The 23,296-nt window shown below is 33.9% G+C and overlaps 1 protein-coding gene across 1 annotated transcript; it reads left to right on the top strand.

Annotated features, from left to right (window-relative positions):
• Positions 1-7,509: 7,509 nt before the first annotated feature.
• On the top strand, positions 7,510-23,085 carry LOC132745253 (general transcription factor 3C polypeptide 1-like). Its single transcript, XM_060734118.1, has 7 exons — positions 7,510-7,530; positions 10,849-10,989; positions 11,930-11,993; positions 15,778-16,309; positions 16,502-16,694; positions 20,096-20,183; positions 21,506-23,085. The coding sequence occupies exons 1-7, from the start codon at positions 7,510-7,512 to the stop codon at positions 21,640-21,642; spliced, it is 1,176 nt and encodes a 391-aa protein (XP_060590101.1). The 3' UTR covers positions 21,643-23,085.
• Positions 23,086-23,296: the final 211 nt, after the last annotated feature.

The raw sequence follows: 23,296 nt of genomic DNA, 5'->3' as shown, positions 1-23,296 counted from the left end.
TTTTCTTTGACTTTGAGCCTTTCATTCATATAATTATTCTTGAGTAAACATTCTATGCTTTAATCATAGATTGAACAATTTTTTTATCCCGAAGGGAGAGCATATAGTCGCTGCCTTGTCCGTCTGTCTGTCCGAGCAAACATTTTGGGTTTAGAGGCTATGTAACAGTAAAGAGAACAAAAGAGAACAGTACGTTCATTCCGTGATCAAAGGGTTTATGGGCTAGTAGCCCTTAAGAAAACAAAGAAAATAGCCCCTAAACCCAAAATGTTGGAACGTCCATACAAACCCAGAGGTACTTGTGTGCCTTGGAAAACAATGGGTAACAGTAAATTCTCTTTGATCCTATTCATTCCGTTTTTACTTGTGTGTCCTTTTTTAAGCCTTGTGTGACTAAAAATGGCTAAAAAGATCAAATGAAAAGTCACATAAGTACCATTTCCTAAGTACATCCGTCTGTCCGTCCGTTGTCTTGTCTGGAGCATAACCTGAAAACCCTTGGAGATAATATTTTTAAACTTCATACAGTAGTAGAGGACATCGAGGCAGAGTGCAGTGTCAAAGAACCATAACTCTATTTTACCCCGTTTTTGAATTATCTCCCCTTTTAGAAAAATCTTATCCAGGACATTACTCTGTATTTATAAGAGATATCAACATGAAGTAGCTGTGCAGTGCTTAAGAGCCATTACTGTGCCAAACCTAATTTTGGAGTTATTGCCCTTAGTTCATTTTGACACTTTGTCAGGAAGATAACTCTAAAATTCTAAGAGATATCAATATGAAACTTTGTAGGTAGATAGATCTCATTGGGTGGAAGTGCAGTGCAAAAGAACCATAACTCAGCTCAGCCCTGTTTTTGAATTATCTCCCCTTTTAGAAAAATCTTGTCTGGGACATTACTCTAAAACTAAGAGAGATATCATCATGAAACTTTGTAGGTAGATAGATCTCAATGGGTAGCTGTGTAGGGCACAAGAACCATAACTCTGCCATGCCTAATTTTGGAGTTATTGCCCTTTGTTCAGTTTTACACTTTGAACTTTGTCTAGAACATAACTGTAAAATTATAAGAGATATCAACATGAAACTTTGGGTAGAAGTGCATGCAAAAGAACCATAACACTGCTCAGCCCCCTTTTTAATTATCTCCCATTTTAGAAAAATCTTGTCTGAGACACAACTTGATAATTATAAGAGATATCAACATGAAATCATGTCATGAATCAACCTATCAGTTTGAGATTTGACATGAATCAACCTATCAGCTTGATGTTGACATGAATCAACCTATAAGTTTGATGTTGACATGAATCAACCTATCAGTTTGATGTTGACATGAATCAACCTATCAGTTTGAGATTTGACATGAATCAACATAACAGCTTGATGTTGACATGAATCAGCCTATCAGTTTGATGTTGACATGAATCAACCTATCAGCTTGATGTTAACATGAATCAACCTATCAGCTTGATGTTGACATGAATCAACATAACAGCTTGATGTTGACATGAATCAGCCTATCAGCTTGATGTTGACATGAATCAACCTATCAGTTTGATGTTGAGATTTGACATGAATCAACCAACCTTCAGCTTAGCTTGAGTCACATAAAGCTTGTGCTGATGTCAGCTATGTTGACCTATGCTTGAAATGAATCAACCTATCAGCTTGATGTTGACATGAATCAACCTATCATGAATTACCTAACAGCTTGATGTTGACATGAATCAACCTATCAGTTTGATGTTGACATGAATCAACCTTTTAGCTTGATGTTGACATGAATCAACCTATCAGCTTGATGTTAACATGAATCAACCTATCAGCTTGATGTTGACATGAATCAACCTATCAGCTTGATGTTGACATGAATCAACCTAACAGCTTGATGTTGACATGAATCAACCTATCAGCTTGATGTTGACATGAATCAACCTATCAGCTTGATGTTGACATGAATCCACCTATCAGCTTGATGTTGGCATGAATCAACCAATCAGTTTGAGATTTGACATGAATCAACATTTTAGCTTGATGTTGACATAAATCAACCTATCAGTTTGATGTTAACATGAATCAACCTATCAGCTTGATGTTGACATGAATCAAGCTATCAGTTTGATGTTGACATGAATCAACCTATCGGCTTGATGTTGACATGAATCAACCTATCAGCTGACAAAAAAAACTTTTATGTACCTAGCAAGTCAAACAGATTTACTAATGATATCAGAAAAGTATGGGTTGTTTTAACAAAATGTAAATTGATACAAAATGGCAAAGTTTTAGCAATTACTGTTATGTACTGATTGTTCAAACTTGTGTCTTGAATTGATCAAATTTCTTGTATCCTATTACCCTAACACAGTCACTAAAAGGACATAACAAGAAACAATGTTCATTAGTCTGCTAAATGATGTAAGCAATGTTGTTTCAGCATACTATTTCATGTCTGAAAATAGGTTATTGTCTGATGCTTGTTGTTGTTGGACACATACACAATTGTTTTTCTCATATTACTGAAACTTTTAAGGTCCCTTTTTTCACATGTACAATGATAATTTATAATAAGAATATGGATCCAGCTAAATGCCTTAGTAAGTTATAATATGTACATTGAACCAAATAAAAATGTCTTACTGTTTCAGTTTCAGTTTATTTCTAGTAATATAGGCCTCAGGCCCAACATACAAAGTACAACAATACATCAAACAGTAGAGTGATAAATTGCAAATACATTTGTTACTAGATGTAATGAATTGAATTTGTAAATAATTATACAGTATTAAGCTCTTCCTTTCTTACATTCATTGCATAATATATATATTTAGCAATAGATATTACTTCATTTATTATTGTTGATGACATGAGAGAATAAAATAAATGGTGGGAATGATGATGTAACCATGTATCTTTAAAATAGACAGCTCTGATATTGTTATATAGTGAAAAAAAAGAAAAAATGATATTCATCCTCAATAACATAAATATTTGTCTTTAGGCAATGAAAGCAATATCTTAAATCTCTATCTATTCCAATGTGTCTACCTTTCTCTATCATAAGATTATGACATGAACAGCGAAAATTAGAAAAAGCTCTTCTATACTTATATGCTAAATCTAAACTTAAATATCGTTCAACATTAAGTAAAGTCTTACAGTACATGTACTTGTAATGTAATGCTTTAGGAGAAGAATCAACAGCATTATGCCAGTTTTCTGAATAACAATCAAATAAGCATTGTTTAAACATATTAATGAAATTTAAGTCATCACCGACATCATGAGAGACCCATACGTATCCAAAACCAAATTGAAAAAACATATCTTTAATGTTGCCAGCCCATGTTTTCCGTCCAGATTCGTGTAGTCGTTTTAACATCAAATAACAATGTTTTGGGTACCTATGATCTCCCATACATGTCAGTTTTAACCAGTATTTAACACAATTTGTCATATAGATAGTACAGAGAGGTAATCTTCCACATTAACCAAGAGCAAAATAGCTTGTTGTATTTTGTGACAAGTTACAATATTGTTTACAGAATTTAACTTGTACAGATTCAATCTTATCAACATAATTATAACCCCAGATTTCTGACGCATAACACAATATAGGTTTTACCATTGAATCAAAAATTTTGAACATATCAATAGGATCAATGTGACCAAATTGTCTTTGAAAATTGAATATACAAGCAGAAGCTTTTAGTCTCTGTAGTGCAAGCATCTCTTGTGTTTTGGACCATACTAACTTTGGTGTGAAAAATACACCTAAATATTTGTAAAATGGAACAACTTCAATAGGTTCATTATTAAACAACCATTTTTCAGTTTGTTTCAAAACACCGCCATTTCTAAAGACAATGATTTTCGTTTTACTTAAGTTTATCTTCATCTTAACAGATTTACAATAATCTTCAATATAATTTTTTTGCTGCTGTAGATTTAAAACAGTGTCAGAAAAGCTAGACACATCATCAGCAAACATAAGAGCAATTAACTCTTCAATGTCATTGGATACAAAAATACCTCTATTACATTTTTCATGCAGAAAAGTAACTAGATCATTTATGAAAAGTGAAAAAATTATCGGACTTCCAACACAGCCCTTACACCTAGTTAAACTAAAAAAACTATAATGGTTGGATTTTGTAATTCATTATATAAATTTTGGAAAGGGGCTAATTCCCACTCCAAGTAATCACTGTCTTTCTGCTGAAGTAACTCTTCATAATGTTTAAGTAGATTTAATGTCACAGGTCAACAAAGCGGTCATTAACCATGGTCTTAACACTAAAAAGGAATCAAGTGATAGACCACTTCCCTGCTTTCAGTGTAAAACATTTTGCCACTTATTATTAACCCGATAAACTCATGAAATTACAATGATTTTACATGATTCACTTGAGAATATATTAGAATTTGGAATCAATAAAATAGCTTGGTTTATCGTTAGATATTTGGGTTAGTGTTTAACATTCATCTGTGAATGTTATTTATAAACTGGTCTTATAGTGACTGCTGTGAAATGATCATTGATTCTGCATTAAACTGGTCTTATAGTGACTGCTTGTGGAAAGATCATACTTTCTGCATTTAACTGGTCTAATAGTGACTGCTCATGAAATGATAATACATTCTGCATTTAAGTGGTATTATAGTGACTACTGTGGAATGGTCATTCATTCTGCATTAAACTAGTCTAACAATGACTGCTCATGGAATGGTCATACATTCTGCATTAAACTGGTCTTACAGTGACTGCTTGTGGAATGATAATAGATTCTGCATTAAACTGATTATACAATGACTGCTTGTGGAATGATCATAACATTCTACATTAAACTGATCTAAAAGTGACAGCTTGTTGAATGATCATACATTCTGCATTAAACTGGTCTTATAGTAACTGCTCATGGAATTATCATAGATTATGCATTAAAATGGTCTTACAATGACTGTTCATGGAATGATAATACATTCTGCATTAATATGGTCTTATAGTGACAGCTTGTGGAATGATAATACATTCTGCATTAAACTAGTCTAACAATGACTGATCATAGAATGATCATACATTCTGCATTAAACTTGTCTTACAGTGACTATTTGTGGAATGATCATACATTCTGCATTAATATGGTCTTATAGTGACTGCTTGTGTAATGGTCATACATTCTGCATTAAACTGATCTTATAGTGACAGTTTGTGTAATGGTCATACATACTGCATTAAACTGATCTTATAGTGACAGTTTGTGTAATGGTCATACATACTGCATTAAACTGATCTTATAGTGACAGTTTGTGTAATGGTCATACATACTGCATTAAACTGATCTTATAGTGACAGTTTGTGTAATGGTCATACATTACTGCATTAAACTGATCTTATAGTGACAGTTTGTGTAATGGTCATACATACTGCATTAAACTGATCTTATTGTGACAGTTTGTGTAATGGTCATACATACTGCATTAAACTGGTCTTATATAGTGACTGCTTGTGTAATGGTCATACATTCTGCATTAAACTGATCTTATAGTGACAGTTTGTGTAATGGTCATACATACTGCATTAAACTGATCTTATAGTGACAGTTTGTGTAATGGTCATACATACTGCATTAAACTGATCTTATAGTGACAGTTTGTGTAATGGTCATACATAATGCATTAAACTGATCTTATAGTGACAGTTTGTGTAATGGTCATACATACTGCATTAAACTGATCTTATAGTGACAGTTTGTGTAATGGTCATACATACTGCATTAAACTGATCTTATAGTGACAGTTTGTGTAATGGTCATACATACTGCATTAAACTGATCTTATAGTGACAGTTTGTGTAATGGTCATACATACTGCATTAAACTGATCTTATAGTGACAGTTTGTGTAATGGTCATACATACTGCATTAAACTGATCTTATAGTGACAGTTTGTGTAATGATCATAACATTCTACATTAAACTGATCTTATAGTGACAGCTTGTGGAATGATCATAACATTCTACATTAAACTGATCTTAGAGTGACTGTTTGTGGAATGATCATACATTCTGCATTAAACTGGTCTTATAGTGATTGCTCGTGGAATTATCATACATTCTGTATTAAACAGGTCTTATTGTGTCTGCTATGTATATATCTGTCATTGGGTCATGGTTCATGTACATTCATCTGTCATTTGCAGTGTCTATTCTAGGAGGGGGGATGGAGACATTCCCCCCTATTTTTCCAGAGGCAGGGGGGGAATTTTACATAGAGAAAGAAGGGAAAAAATCAACAATAGACACTGCATTTGGTCATGGTACATGAAATCACCGCACTCATGTGCCAGTTCATGTCTGAAATAATGAACAGAAGGGCACCTGATGTCTTCCTCAATCAGTAAAGCTGGAATGCTGCCATATGACCTATACAGTTTGTCAGTGTTACATAAAACCTAATCAAACAAACATGTACATACATCTGTAATTGGTCATTGTACATTTTCATTCATCTGTCATTTTGTCATGGTACATGTACATTCATTAGTATATGTACATACATCTGTCATTTGCTAATGTAGAACAAAAGCCCTCCCGGACCAAAGCCTTCCCGTCCAAAAATAACAAAAGCTCTCTTGTGAAATACAGGGCGGACAAAAGGCCTCCTGTCAAAATAACAGGGATGACAAAAGCCCTCCCGTGAAAATAACAGGGTCGACAAAAGCCCTCCCCCTGTATTTGACAAGGCGGACACAAGCCCTCTCGCCAGCAAATATATATATGTATATGTATGTTGAATACCTTACCCTGTCATTTTCACAGTGGGCTTTTGTCCGCCCTATCATTTTCACGGGAGGGCTTTTGTCCGCCTTGTCATTTTTGGACAGGAGGGCTTTTATCCGGGAGGGCTTTTGTCCATTTCCCGTCATTTTCTCATAGTACATGTACATTTATCTGGCACTGGGTATGGTTTTCATACATTCATCTGTCATTTTGGTCAAGGTGTATATATTTAACTATCATTATTCCTCTGCAAACAAAATTTGAGGACAGACAAAATTCCCTCTAGGAATGGTAAATACAATGTTTAATATCTGTAAAAACTGCCATTAGAATTGCCTCCTCATATAAACAACAACTTTACTCAGAAAAACTATGGCTATCCTTTATGGTTAGAGATGGACATTAAAAGTACATTCCTGAATTTCCTGAACAGATTCTTTGCAATGTACATTTACTAATTTTCTATGAGAAAATCTTACTTGCAATCCTTCAACATAAAGGAAAATGACTGAATATTCAATTTGCCTTGAAATAAGTGACAACATTTACATCAAATTGAATTTTCAGTTACTTCTCAAGAATTTTGTCAGAGCTCTTTAGAGAATTATTTTTGTTGGCTAATTTGATATACTTTCCATGAAAATGTTTTACTTTCCATCCTTCCTGATAATTTTCAGAAACATTTAACGTCAATTTTGTCTGATAATAGCCTCAGTGCAAGATGTGTATACTTAATGGAGAAGTATGCGTAGGAAGCTCTGAGGAGGAGGCCAAATAGTATATCATAGTTCTTGTAGCCAAGCTAAATTTATACACTGGATCAAATTTGTTGTGCTTTAGGCTTACTGGTCTGCATGATATTGTTAATGTGTTTGGGGGTGATTTTAGTTTGTTCTACTTGATTTTTTATACCCCCGCACAACAAAGTTGTAAGGGGGGTATACTGGAATCAGCTTGGCCGTCCGGCTTTCCGGCCGTCCGGCTGTCCATCGTTTTTTTCTTGCCCGCCCAATAACTTCAGATTCCTTTGACCCTTAGTCTTCATATTTGGCATGGAGGTTAGTCATGATTAGTAGATGACCCCTATTGATTTTTAGGTCAAAGGTCAAGGTCACAGGGCCTTGACTTCAAAAAGCTTGTCCGCCCAATAACTTAAGATTCCTTTGACCTATAGTCTTCATATTTGGCATTGAGGTTAGTCATGATTAGTAGATGACCCCTAATGACTTTGAGGTCACCAGGTCAAAGGTCAAGGTCACAAGGGCCTTGACTTCAAAAAGCTTGTCCCCCCAATAACTTAAGATTCCTTTGACCCACAGTCTTCATATTTGGCATGGAGGCTAGTCATGATAAGTAGATGACCCCTATTGACTTTGAAGTCACCAGGTCAAAGGTCAAGGTCACAGGGGCCTTGACTTCAAAAAGCTTGTCCGCCCAATAACTTAAGATTCCTTTGACCCACAGTCTTCATATTTGGCATGGAGGTTAGTCATGATAAGTAGATGACCCCTATTGACTTTGAGGTCACCAGGTCAAAGGTCAAGGTCACAGGGGCCTTGACTTCAAAAAGCTTGTCCGCCCAATAACTTAAGATTCCTTTGACCCACAGTCTTCATATTTGGCATGGATGTTGATCATGATTAGTAGATGACCCCTTTTGATTTTGAGGTCACTGGATCAAAGGTCAAGGTCATAGGGACTTTGACTTCAAAAAGTTTGTCCACCCATTAACTTAAGATTCCTTTGACCCACAGTCTTCATATTTGGCATGGATGTTGATCATGACTATAAGGTGACCCCTATTGATTTTGAGGTCACTGGGTCAAAGGTCAAGGTCACAGGGACCTTGACAAAAAAAAAGCTTTTCTTCTCAATTGCTAAAGAATGTCCTGACTGCAATGTATTGATTTTGACATTTTCACATTTGAAGCATGTAGAATACATAACTTAGCAATGCACTGGCTTAGTAACCTCAGATTTGGCAGGGAGGTTGTCCTTGAGCTCTAAATGGCCACTGTTGATTCTGACAAAGTGGTATGCGGGGGTATTCACGCCATGATAGTGGCAGTTCTAGTTTTTTCAATATTCCTTACTGAATATCATTTAACTACCCTTTAAAAGGATTTGTTGCCTGCTTTTTATGCATCCATGAAATACAGATGTGAAATGAGATTGCCCCTGGTGTGTGGGCAGACGAGCCGGGTCCAGGCAGCTTCCAGGATTGTCTTTTATATGCATGGAGGAATTTATGTATATCTTGACACAAAATAATGTTAACCATGATTGGATGTTTGTCAGGCACATGAAGCAGGTCTCTCGGTCAACTGTCAAGGTTACATTTAAAGGAAAAGACTTGTCCGGAGAACTTCTTCATGCATTAAGAGATTTTGATATAACTTGGCACAAATGTTTTTTTTACAGGTGCAAAATTAAGGTGGACAATTTTGTAATATTGAAGAATTGTATAAAGAATGTTCACAATTATGATATTAAGTTTTGCCTGAAAAATGTTGGTCAATATATGCAAGGTCAAGGTCAACAGTAGTACAAATGTTTGCCAACATTATCCATATATGCAAGGTCAAGGTAAACTAAGAATGAATGTCAAGATTTTGTCCAGAGCATATCTTTATAGTGTTACCAGCATAATCCAGGTCAATTTATGCAAGGTCATCAGATTTATTTTGTCTGAAGCAAATCTTCTACTTAAATATTGTTTGATACATATGGCATTTTCATTAGATGTAGTTTATTGTGCATGAACCAGGTCAAAGGTTTAGGTCACATTTGTAAGTCCTCAACAAATGCTTTTTCAGAGTAACTTCTACATGCATGTATGGACCTTGAAATCGGTACAAATGTTTATCAGTGTTAGCCAGAGAGATAATCACAAAATTCAGGTCCTTGTGACCAAGGTCAAGGCCACACATCAAGGTCATAGGCCTGATAAACAAGACTTATCCATGGACAGGACACTGCGCTTTTCTCAGTGCTGAATAGTAAATAAAAGCAACATAGAAAAGAGGAATAATTGTGCAAACATGCTAAGTAGACTTACCTGACATTGATAGTCAACAAATATTACAAGTTGAGAAAAAAGCAAAATCTCTAAGTCAAAAAATGAAAATAATTAAACAAAAAAGGCTTTCTGAATTATTTACCTCTTAGAAATGCTTTGATAGTGAGTAGGTAGGTATTCCAAGTTTAAGGTGTATATCTGTGATACTTTCTTAACATAAAAAGCTTTTCAAAAAAATAAAAAAGGGGCATTTCTGACACAAAAATAAATTATAAAGTTACTGTCCTCCAAAAATTCATTCCAATTTAAAAATTGAACAGATATTCCAAGTTTGAAGCAATTAACTTCGACACTTTTTGAGAAATGTACCTTAGAAGACAAAATTTAAGTAAAAAAGGGGGAATAGTTTTGTTAAAAGGAAATTTTAGGATTATCTGGTATCATATTTTGAAATTGAACTTGTAAATTAAGTTGGAGATGAATAATGGATTATTTCACAAATGTTCAAAATCAAATTATACAAAATCAAGGTCACCAAAGATAATCAAATGTAAAGAGTATATTTTCCAGAGCATATCTATTCCATGCATCTTTAGAAAGAGACCTTACCCTTCTCTTTGTTGATGTTTTATTGTGGTCATGTTATAAAGTCTTCATGTCTTATGCGACCTCCTTGATTATGCTTACATATACAGATTAAAGGAAATAAGTCTTACCCATCAATCTCTGTGAAAGCTTTGCATTTTACAATTAAACAATGTGATAAAGATAAAAACAAAAATTGAATCTAGCTTGGTAGTCACTTAGTATGCATTTGGAAACCTATTTAATTTTTCTTTAGTAATACCACTTTGCACAAACTGTAGCTTCTTGGCCGTGTCCTGATGTGACAGAAAGACCTACTCCTGTATCCATATTAAGCAATAGATCACAGATGAGTGATGAAGGTATCATTATGGCTCTCTTGTAAGATCATTAACATTACTATTGATTAAGAATTATCTAATTTTATTTATCTTGAATATTTGAATTTATTTTCAGGTGTTAAAAGTTGGTGTCACATGTACTAGATTTGTCTCACTGCCTAATGCACGGCCTTGGGTCATTCATGCATACAAAAATATTAAAGGACGTGGCGTGCATGTAGATGAAGATGTGGATAACAGTGTACCAACTGATCAGGTAACAGTTTTATATTTGGTAGTTTAATGATTATTACCCATTGTCACATAAATCATGTCCTGATGTAAAAAAATGCCCTTGCCATTTGGGTCCTTTAATTTGTATTTGACAACAGGCTTTATAATTCTTCTTTTCTGAAATTATTTTGAGTAGAGCTTAGATATTTGAGATTTATCTCAATAGTTAAGAAAAGCATGCCTCTTCTGTCAATCTTTGTCCCCAGGTGGTCATTATTAAATCTACATGTATAGTGCAAACAAACATTAAAAATATCTCCACAGACACTGCAATGTTCACAGTATGTTGCCTTACTTCATGGTCCTCTACAAAGGTATAATAAACCGTATCCCTAGGTCACAATTGGCTCTGTCCCAGTTTACCTAAATTTTCTACGCCACAGTGGCTTTCTGCTGTGATCTATAGAGAAAACAACCAACACAAACACCTTGACCTTTCATATTTGGCATGTAAAATCAAATAAAAGTTATATGAATAACTAAATATAATGGGCAACCTAAACTTTAAAAATATTTACTACATTTGCATTGAAGAAGACATTTGTGAGGTCCATAAACGAGTGGTTCAGTTAGTTGACATCGAATAAACTTGCCAATCGCTGCTTAGGGTTTGATTCCCCAGTTTGTTTTACTGTGAGGAAGCTATCAAGTTGGCTTACGGAACAGCTTGTCAAGGGACACATTCTGTCTTTCTTCACCAGTAAAGCTGGACAGTCTCTTAGTGTGCTTTAAAATGAAGAATTTTATGACATTTATGACATTTTCTAGCAAAAACCTCAGGTGAACGATCTAGGTGTTATAATCATTAAAAACATCTATTCTACGCCATTACTTATATTTGTCAAATGATCTTGAAATAAAACATTTGTTCCATTGCTTTTTATTTCTTTTATTGTACTCTTATAATTTTCTTTTGTGAATAGATTGATGAAAATTGGATAGACCCATCACATCAAGGAGAAAAGTCGTATTTTTACACTGAATCAGGTAATTATAGCCTATTTTGTACAGTTGGTTTGCATGATTGTGCAGAATGTAGTCTCTTTTTTCTTTAGATTTATGATCTAAAGACTTTTTGGTTATTGGTTGTCTTATTAGACAATGTTGTTTAAGCTCATCAGCACAGCTATTGTGATCCCCTGTCATCAACCATTTCTTAAAACAACATCACCTCTGAAATCAATTGTTGGGTTTTTACCAAACTACACAGGAATGATCTTTGTATAAAAATTGTACAAATGGTTACATAAGTAAGGTACAAGGCCAAAAAAGGAGTTTTAAAAAAGTGCAAATTTCAAGAATCTGCCTTTGTGAAGGGGGCAGGCCGAGTCATGGCTTGTAACATACATGTATTGTTATAAAAAAAAATCTTCTGAAACCCAAACACCGAGAGCCTAGATATTTAGCAAGAAACATGATCTTTTGCCTTTGGTCTATATTCTGAAAGTTTGATATGGAGGATAATCATGACTAGTTAAAAATCCCTAATGATTGATTTAAAGTAATTCAGTCATTGGACAAAATCACAATGGTCTAAAGCCATTCTGTCCTTAGGCTCAGGTAAGCTCTTTAGTGTCAATGGCCCACTTGTTAAGTATTATTTTGCAAAAAAATGCAAATATATTAGTTATTCCATTAAACAATTTTGTTTTAAAAATCTACATCTTGTTAGAATAATCAGCATTTAAATCAACTACCAATATGATAAATGGATTGATACAGAAAATAAAATTTGTCTGTGGGGGTAATAAATTAATCTATAGGGAAATATCCTAATGTCAAATTATTTGTGATCGGTTAAATTTTCAATACACTTTATATGTTACATCATTGTTTTACATTTGGCTGTATGATTATATTTTTCCTACAGGTAAATGGCCAGTTATTTGTAAAACAAATAAATGAGGATTGTCACCATGAAAATAGAATTATCAGATAAATATTTTTTTACATTTAACTGGGAGAGTTGTTAACTGATTTTAGGATGGAAAAGGTCTTTTTTAATATCTTATTTATAATAAGTAAGTTTATGATTGATTACTGTCAATACAGTTTGAGAATTTTGTTATAGAGATCTATATCATACTGAACATTGGTATGTTAAGTGAATTATTTAGCTTATTTTGGTATGAATGACACAGATCAACTAAGAAGATTCATCACATGTTGGTTATAAATTGTGTAGTTTGTGATTGGATTTGAAAGTCTTTGTATATTGATTAAGATTTTGGTCCCTTGAAAGGTACTTGCTTTTGTGTATCTACAACTTTCTTTGGAGCATTTTTTCGTTATATCATTTTGGCCTTTTCTTGTTAATAGACATAAGCTCCTAGTTGTTCTTTTAATTTACTTGAAGGGTGAACGGGTTTATCACAGAAAGTTTGCGACTTTAAATCAATTGCTTCTCACCGCTGAAGGTCCAATCCCGCCAGAGGCTTTGGATCCTTTTATGGAAGAAGCTATCCATCAAGCTTACAGAACGTCAGTTGTTCTACTCAGGTGTCCACTTGTGCCAGAAATAATGCACAGAGGGACACTAGAGGTCTTTCTGCACCAGTAAAGCTGGTCTCTACTGTGTTGGTGCGACATTAAATCAAACCAAAAAATTGATAGTGTATATCACTAATTAGTGTAGATAATGAATCACTGTTTTATTTACTGCATGTCAATACAATTAATTTAAATTCACTTCAAACTTGTACAATTCAACTCGTATCATTTTTGCCATCAAAGAAAGGGGTGGTCTTGACCCGCTTAATAATTGTATCCCCACAAACTATTTTTTGTCCATAAAATATATATTCTGGTCTTACTTTTCCCTTTCCTATTTAAACACAGGTTTTTTTGTGTCGCATTCAAAAAGGCGACATAATAGGGGCTACTTTTGTTGGCGGCGTCGTTGTTGGCGTTGACGTCCCCTTAAGCTTGTCAGGAGCAGAAGTCAGTCATTATAAGTCGGATAGACTTCAAACTTAGTATGCATGCTTCTTATAAGACCCGAAGTGCAGTGCACAAGAACCGGTACTTTGCATTTCTTAATTTTTTAGTTATTGCCCTTTGTTAATTTTCATACTTTATTTTTGTCCGGGCCATTACTCCTAAAGTATAAAAGCTATGGACTTGAATCTTCATAGGATGATAGATCTCATTAAGAAGAAGTGCAATGCACAAGAACCGGTACTCTACATTTCTTATTTTTAGCTCGACTATACGAAGTATATGGAGAGCTGTCCTACTCGCCCCGGCGTCGGCGTCCGCGTCCAGATTTTAGATTAAAGTTTTGGTGCAGTAAAATATTTTTCACTATAACTTTGTCATTTCTTAAGGTATCAACTTCAAACTTCAAATATATGTTCCTTATCATCAACCACATCATATGTGACAAGGTTCATAACTCTAGCACAAATATTTCTAGATTTATCTCCCCTTGAACTTAGAATTTTCCTTAAAAAATACTATTTTTTTACTGTTACTTCCTTATTTCTTAAGGGATCAACCTCATACTTCAAATATATGTACCTTATCATCATCCCCATCTTATGTGACAAGGTTCATAACTCTAGCACCAATAGTTACAGATTTATCTCCCCTTGAACTTAGAATTTTCCTCAAAAAGTACTACATGTATTTCTTACTGTTTCTTCTTTATTTCTTAAGGGATCAACCTCATACTTCAAATGTATTTACGTTATCATCATCCCCATCTTATGTGACAAGGTTCATAACTCTAGCACCAATATTTTCAGATTAATCTCCCTTTGAACTTAGAATTTTCCATATAAAATATTTTTTTTACTGTTATTTATTTATTTCTAAAGGGATCAACTTCATATTTTAAATATGTTTACGTTATCATCATCCACATATTATGTGACAAGGTTCATAACTCTAGCACCAATATTGCAAGAATTATCTCCCCACTTAGATTTTTTTACTAGAAAAATGTTATTTTTTATTATAACTTTTTTATTTTTAAAGGTATCTACCTCAAATTTCAAATACTTATTCCTTATCAACAATAGCATTTTAGGTGACATTGTTCATAACTCTTGATGCAATATTTACAGATTTATCTCTCTTTGAACTTAGGATTTTCTTTAAGAAATATAATAACTTCTTTTCTTTTTAAGGAATTTATGTTAACAAATATTATTTTTTTTACTATAACTTAATACATAATTATACATAATTGATTTTTCTTTCATAGTTTTGTCCTCCTTACTGCGTCCAGTATTTTATTAGTCGAGCTTCGCTGTCTCCTGTGACAGCTCTTGTTTGAGTTATTGCCCTTTGTAAATTTTCATACTTTATTTTTGTCCCAGCCATTTCTCCTAAAGTATATAAGCTATGGACATGAAACTTCATATGATGATAGATCTCATTAAGAAAAAGTGCAGTGCACAAGAACCGGTACTCTGCATTTCTTATTTTTTGTGTTATTGCCCTTTGTTAATTTTCATACTTTATTTTTGTCTAGGCCATTTCTCCTAAACTATATTGTTCACAAGGCGACACATGCGACTCGGGAAGTTCTAGTGTTAATAAGCGTTTGATCAGTGTATGTGAATACATCATGCCTGCATTTAAAAGGCCATGACTATGAACCATCTTAATTGCAATGGATAAGGGAAAAGTAAGAATGGTTAATACCATCTGCTATCCTATATAAACCAACTTTCCATTTAAATGATTAATTTGAGTTACGGTTTATAAAATGTACCATATATTTATTGCAAAGTGATGTAATTTTTATATATATATTTGCAAACAGATGCTAATAGTTCATCAGTAAAACAGTTCTCAAGCAGACAGAACCCAAAAAGAAGAAAAGAAGATACGGGAAAAGAAATAGAACCCAAAATTGAAAAACAGAATGTTCCTGCAGATACAATAGATTCTGATATTAGGGCAGTATCAAAAAGGAAACTTTCTGTACCAACTGATACAGGAATTGCCATAGAGACAAAGAAAAGACAAAAAAGTGAACCTGTGACCAAAGAAGAAAGTACTGAAAGCAAATGTAAAAATATCGCAATAAACGCAAAATCTAAATCAAGTTCTGACGAAACCACTGAAGAGATAAAAACTGATAGAGGAAGTACTGGAGGAACTGTAGACACCAACACAATTTGTGACACAAAGAAACAAGACATTGAAGCAACAGAAATTGACAATGATTCAAAGGGGGGCATTGGTGCTAATGAGGTAAATGATTCCAACACGGAAAGGAGATTAAGGATAAAAAAGAGAAAGTACCCAGAAGATGAAGAACATGTCATACAAAATAAAGCCCCTTCTGTGAGGTGATTTTTTTCTTTATACATTTCTTTTTACAATCACTTTCATAATTTTTTGAATGTTCTTTGGCAGTTATGTGACATTCTTTTCAAGTACAAACTGAGAATTACTTGGAATATCAATACTTTTTGATGATCAGGCAATATTGTCTTCCAGATGTTAACTGATGTTTCAGACATAACTATTTTTGTATTTAGCACATATGATAAAGTTCGACTGGTCATTCAACCATGGCGTAAACCAGAAGGTGGCATAAACAAGGGGATACTAAAGATGATGTTAGAGTCAGTCATGTTGTATTTAATGATGAATCCTGGGAGCCCAGAAGATGCTCTGGTTAGGAGATATTCACCCTACTTGCAGCCCATGATCCTCAGAAATATTGTAGATGTAAGTTGATGTGAGAGTATGGATTTATTCATGTCATTAAGTATTAGTTGTTTGAAAATCACCAGTTTTGTTGATTTGATATTTAATATTGTTAAATAATAGAATGAGCTGAAAATAACAACACAAATTTAGTTATCTGAGATCACATTTACCCTGCATGTTCCGATAGTACATGTTTTTCATTATCATGCTTGGAAGTTCTTTATAAAGCCAGAATTTGTCAGCAAAACATAAATTTTTAATAATTATTTGCATTTAATTCATTAGGTTTGCTAGATTAATGAAACTTGCAAATTTTTATGCCCCCGCCATGTAATGGCCGGGGCATATAGTGTTACCCTGTTCCGTCCTTCCGTCCTTCCGTCATTCCGTCCTTCCGTCATTCCGTCATTCCGTCATTCTGTCATTCCGTCATCATCAGTTTCCGTTCATTATCTTAGTAACGGTTGCACATATTCAACTCAAATTTGGCATATGGATATGTAATGAGAAAATACAGGTCAAGTTCGAATTTGGTCATGGTTCGATGATTTTTGGCAGAGTTATGCCCCTTTTACTTTGAAAATACTATGAAATTTTCAGTTTCCGTTCATTATCTCCCCAACGGTACAACACATTCAAATCAAATTTGACATATGGATATGTCATGAGAAAATACAGGTCAAGTTCGAATTTGGTCATGGTTCGATGATTTTTGGCAGAGTTATGCCCCTTTTACTTTGAAAATAATATGAAATTTTCAGTTTCCGTTCATTATCTCCCCAATGGTACAACACATTCAAATCAAATTTGACATATGGATATGTCATGAGAAAATACAGGTCAAGTTCGAATTTGGTCATGGTTCGATGATTTTTGGCAGAGTTATGCCCCTTTTACTTTGTAAATAATATGAAATTTTCAGTTTCCGTTCATTATCTCCTTAACGGTACAACACATTCAAATCATATTTGACATATGGATATGTCATGAGAAAATACAGGTCAAGTTCGAATTTGGTCATGGTTCGATGATTTTTGGCAGAGTTATGCCCCTTTTACTTTGAAAATAATATGAAATTTTCAGTTTCCGTTCATTATCTCCCCAATGGTACAACACATTCAAATCAAATTTGACATATGGATATGTCATGAGAAAATACAGGTCAAGTTCGAATTTGGTCATGGTTCGATGATTTTTGGCAGAGATATGCCCCTTTTACTTTGAAAATAATATGAAATTTTCAGTTTCCGTTCATTATCTCCCCAACGGTACAACACATTCAAATCATATTTGACATATGGATATGTTTTTGGAATGCGCAGGCCAAGTTCGAATTTGGTCATGGTTCAATGATTTTTGGCAGAGTAATGCCCCTTTCACTTTGAAAATAATATGAAATTTACAGTTTCTGTTCATTATCTACCCAACAGTGTTACATATTCAACTCAAATTTGACATATGGATATGTCAAAGGAATGGGCAGGTCAAGTTGGAATTTGGTCATGGTTCGATGATTTTTTGGCAGAGCTATGTCCCTTTCACTTTGAAAATAATATAGATACATCTTAGGAACAAGCAGTTTAAGTTTGAATTTGGTCGTGGTTCAATGATTTTGGACAAACTTATCTTTCTTGAATATTGGAAAAATTTTGAACTTTCAGTTTCAGCACTCATACTTTTGTGGAAATGTATGTAGCCATTATTTGGCTACAAATATGAAATATGCTATTTTCAAAAGGTTAAGACTGAATAATTTCAGTGCCTTGAACATTGTATGAAAATGGTTTGTGTAAACGTTGAAAAGTTTTAAGGGCTTTGAACTTAAAATGAAAACAATAATTTGTGCAAACAAATTTGGAACTAAATATTATAACATCTGAAATTTTGGCTGCATGCGGGGGCATCCGTGGCATGATGACACATTTCTAGTTTTATTTTTTTTTAATAAAATGTTAAAAGTATGTTTAAACAATTTGTGATGAGTACATCAGTGGTTATATCCAGTCATCAATTTCGTCATCCATGAATGAATTTTGAAAAAACTAGGCATAATTCTGTACCAATCTTATATAAAAGCAAGGTTGACAATTTTAAAGTTGCATGTCATAATAGTTCCTGGTTTTATCTCTGTCATTCATTCATGGATGCTTTGTGGTATAACTGAATGCACCGAGAGTATGAGAAAGCATTTGTTAATGTTTCTATATTGTGTATTATAACACTCTTTTTGTAGTAACCATGTCTTTGATACAAATAAAAGGTCATGATTCCTTTACTAGGCCCTGCTTGGAAGGCATTTGTTTTTTTCCAAAGACAGTTCTTGTTTTTATGCTACCGAAAAATTTCGGGGGAGCATATAGTCGCCAGGTTGTCAGTCTGTCCGTCCGTACGTCCCAAATTTGTGTCCGGCCCATAACTTTGTTATTTGAAGTTGGATTTTACAACTATTTCACAGAAATTATCACAATATTAAAAGGATGTGTCGCGGGCAAAATTTGGGTCGCTACCTTGAAGGTCAAGGTCACAGCATGACCTTGAAGCAAAATCATGTCCGGCCCATAACTTTGTTATTTGACGATGGATTTTACAACTATTTCACAGAATTGATCACCATATTGAGACAACGTGTCACGCGAAGATTTGTGTCGCTACCCTGAAGGTCAAGGTCACAGCATGACCTTAAAGCCAAATCGTGTCCAGCCCATAACTTCGTTATTTGAAGTCAGATTTTACAACTATTTTGCAGAAATGATCATCATATTAAGACGACGTGTCACGCACAATATTTGGGTCGCTACCTTGAAGGTCAAGGTGTCAGCATGACCTTCCAGCAAAATCATGTCCGGCCCATAATTTTCTTATTTGTAGTGGGATTTTACAACTATTTCACAGAAATGATCACCATATTGGGACGACGTGTTGCGCACAACATTTGGGTCGCTACCTTGAAGGTCAAGGTAACAGTATGACCTTGCAGCAAAATTGTGTCCGGCCCATAACTTCGTTATTTGAAGTTGGATTTTACAACTATTTCACAGATATGATCAACATCTTGAGACGACGTGTCACCCACAAGTTGGTGGATAGATCTCATTGAGTAGAAGTGCAGTGCAAAGAACAGTAACTCTATTTTGCCTAAGTTTGGATTTATCACATTTTGAACTTTGTCTGGGACATAACTCTGAAACTACAAAAGATATACTTTTCTGTGTCCAAAAACTAGTTGGGGAGCATCACCCGGTTCAACAGGCTCTTGTTTAAGTTACAGCTTCACTACTGTCTAAATATGATAAAAAAAAAGTCATGCCGTTGGAATGTATGCAAGTTCAGAAATATTGATTGTCTTTGAATTTACAGGCCCCACAATACTTTGCATTATATAGGTCTGGCTTCATATACATTTTGTTATCTTCTTGCAGGTTCTTGAAGATATTGGATGTGTTTATAGAAAATTCATCAATAGCACGAAACCTTCGTTGTTCTCAAAGCCATCTTTACCAACTGTTGGTAAGACAGAAGAAGTTGTTATAAGAATCTAAATGATAAGCCAAAAAATCTGAACATCACAACTTTATTTCATGCTTTCCAGTGTTTTACTGTAATATATCAGATGATTATATTCTGATAAACACTAGTGAAATTTATAAAATATAATATTCACTGTAGCCGGACTTTAAATCTAAATGCGAATGAAAAGAATATCATAACTAAATGGAATAACAGGAAAATATAAAAGCTGTCATACATAAATTTTGCTTCTTTAGGGAAAGACAGTCGATTTCACCATACATCATGTTAAAAATGTAACAAAATTAGAGAAATTTAACAGAACTATATTTCAAAATTGATGATGTGATGACATCATAAAGGATAATGCATGACGTTACGGGGCAAAATCAGTAAAAAAAAATACTAAAAATCGCCTTAAAAGCATGAAATAAAAAGAAAATTTATTTGTTTTTCATATAAGATTGAAATATAATTATTTCATTCGTGAACACCAGCTATCATATTTTCACTCATGGCTATGCCACTCGTGAAAATATTGCATCTGATGTTCACTCAGTGAAATATATTTCAATCTTACATGCAAAACAAACAAATATTCTCTATTTTTCCATCTTAATGTTGTTAAAATTAATATTATCTAAAAATATTTTAGTGCTTGAGTATAAGTGTATTGGGTTTTAAGTATTATTATGCAGAAATTGTTCATCTTTAAGACCTATATGCATAGCAGTTGATTTTAAGAATGTTTTGACATTTTGATTAACTGTGTACATTAGAATTGATATTAATATGGTAGGGGCGTCTGTGGCCAATGGTTAAGGTCATTGACTTAAAATCAATTGCTTCTCACCACTAAATGTCCAATCCCATCAGAGGCTTTTTGAGAGAAGTTATCCAGTAAGCTTACGGAATGTCAGTTGTTCTACTCGGGTTTTGTGCCAAAAATAGTGCACAGAGGGACACTAGAGGTCTTTCTCCACCAGAAAAGCTGGTCTCTACAGTGTTGCTGTGACGTTAAATCCAACCAAAAAATTGATAGTGTATATCACTTATCATTTGTTATGACAAATAGCTGCTTGTTATGCCTCTATTTTTCAAATGTTAAGATATAAGAATATGATTCAGAGTACTGCACTCAAAATCTTGTAAAACAATGAAATTTTATCTTCACAAACTACCTGTTGATATATTTTGCATAACGGCTTACTAAGTTCTCTAACAATATTGAAGTATTAAATATAAAACTCATTAAATACTGTGTAATCATCTATCTTAGCTGGCTAAATGTTTCTAAATATTTCTATCTATTTTTGGTGTAGGAGGGGAAGAGGAAGAAGGCAGTATTGTGGTGATGGTCCCTACCGAGGATTGCGTTATCAAACTAGGTCTGTTTGGTCAGGAAGTCTTCCCACAAGCTAAATGGCCAGATAATACATACCCACGAGAGAAAAAATAGCTGACAACTAGAAAAATTATATGTCTTCTTCAACATTAATACACCTTGTTATACACTTGAAAAGTTTATTGTATGAATAGAAAAAGAGATTGCTAGTTGGAACTACACTTTGAAATGTAAAAAAAATTGTAGTATTTACATTATATTGATGCAGTAACTTTCAAATGTCAAAAATTTATACATTTAACTATTGGCTTGTTACTTTGTACGAGGTATAATCTAACTTATTAACTACATATTTATTATACTCCTGAAACCAAGTTTGGGGGGTTATATAGGAGTCACCCAGTGGTTGGTCCATTTTGACTTATCACAGAGTTATTGCCCTTCATTACTTTTTCTTGGCCAGTGCATAACTTGAATGGTTTGGAATTTGATGCAACTTAATACTATGGTCAAGCACAATAAGAGGAAATGTAGTGCACAAGAACCATAACTCTATCCAGAGTTATTATATAGTGATTGCCCCTTGTTACTTTTCCTTGTCCAAGAGCATAACATGAAATCTACTGGTTGGAAATCAATACAAGTTCGTACAATAGTCAAACATATTGAGAGGAAGCACAATGCACAGGAACCATAACTGTTCATTGACTCATTTGAGAGATTTTGCACTTTGTTATTTTTTATTGTCCGGTATATAACTTGAAAATTAATGGTTGGAATTCAATGAAACTTCATACAGTCAAGCGCAGTGAATTGAAGTCCTGTGCTCAAGAACCATAACTCTATTTGGACTAATTACATAGTTATTGCCCTTTGTTACTTTTTTTGTCCAGTACATTATTAAAAAATAATGGTTGGAATTCAATGCAACTTCATACAATGGTCAAGCACAGTGAGATGAAGTGCAATGCACAAGAACTATAACTCTATTTGGAATAATTACATAGTTATTGCCCTTTGTTACTTTTTCTTGTCCAGTGCATAACTTGAAAACTAGTAGTTGGAATTCAATACAACTTCATACTATGGTCAAACGCAATGAGAGGAAATGCAGTGTACAATAACCATTACTCCATCTTCAGTATTTGCAGAGTTATAACCCTTTGTTCCTTTTCCTTGTTTGGTGCATAACTTAAAAACTGATGTTTGGAATTCAATGCAACTTCATACAATGGTCAGGTGCTATGTGAGGAAGTGCAGTACTCAAGAATCCTAACTCTATCTGGACTTATTACAGAGTAATCAAATAAAACTTCATCAATGGTCAACCACAGTGAACGGAAATGCAACGCACGAGGATCACAACTATCTTTAATTGCCCACAACCATAACTCTATTTCAATTCTTTTACAAAGTATTCTGTTACTAGTAACTTCCTCATTTCCGAAGCAGTCTTGCGGGGGTATTAATCACATTTAGTGATAGCTTTAGTTTTAACTGTTTTTAAAAACTCCTTTACAATGAATTGATATGTATACAAATAAAATCTGAGTACAATCATGTTGTTTTTCTATATTTCATTTAGAACTGTAGACAGTAGGATCAATGTCAAATATTGTCAGCATTCACTGTCAGTATATATAATATTATGTTGGTGTAAACTACATAGTATTATCAAAATTGTTCCTAGAGTGATCTTAATTATTTAAGTATGTTTAAAACATTCCATTGCATTCTAAATCTGGTTACCATGACAACCAAAATTAAA

This window comes from Ruditapes philippinarum, unplaced genomic scaffold (assembly GCF_026571515.1).
Source record: "Ruditapes philippinarum isolate M1 unplaced genomic scaffold, ASM2657151v2 ctg8_1_1_1_1, whole genome shotgun sequence".
Classification (NCBI taxonomy): Eukaryota; Metazoa; Mollusca; class Bivalvia; order Venerida; family Veneridae; genus Ruditapes; species Ruditapes philippinarum.
The sequence above is the reverse complement of the archived record's forward strand: the minus strand, read 5'-3'. Positions and strand labels throughout refer to the sequence as shown.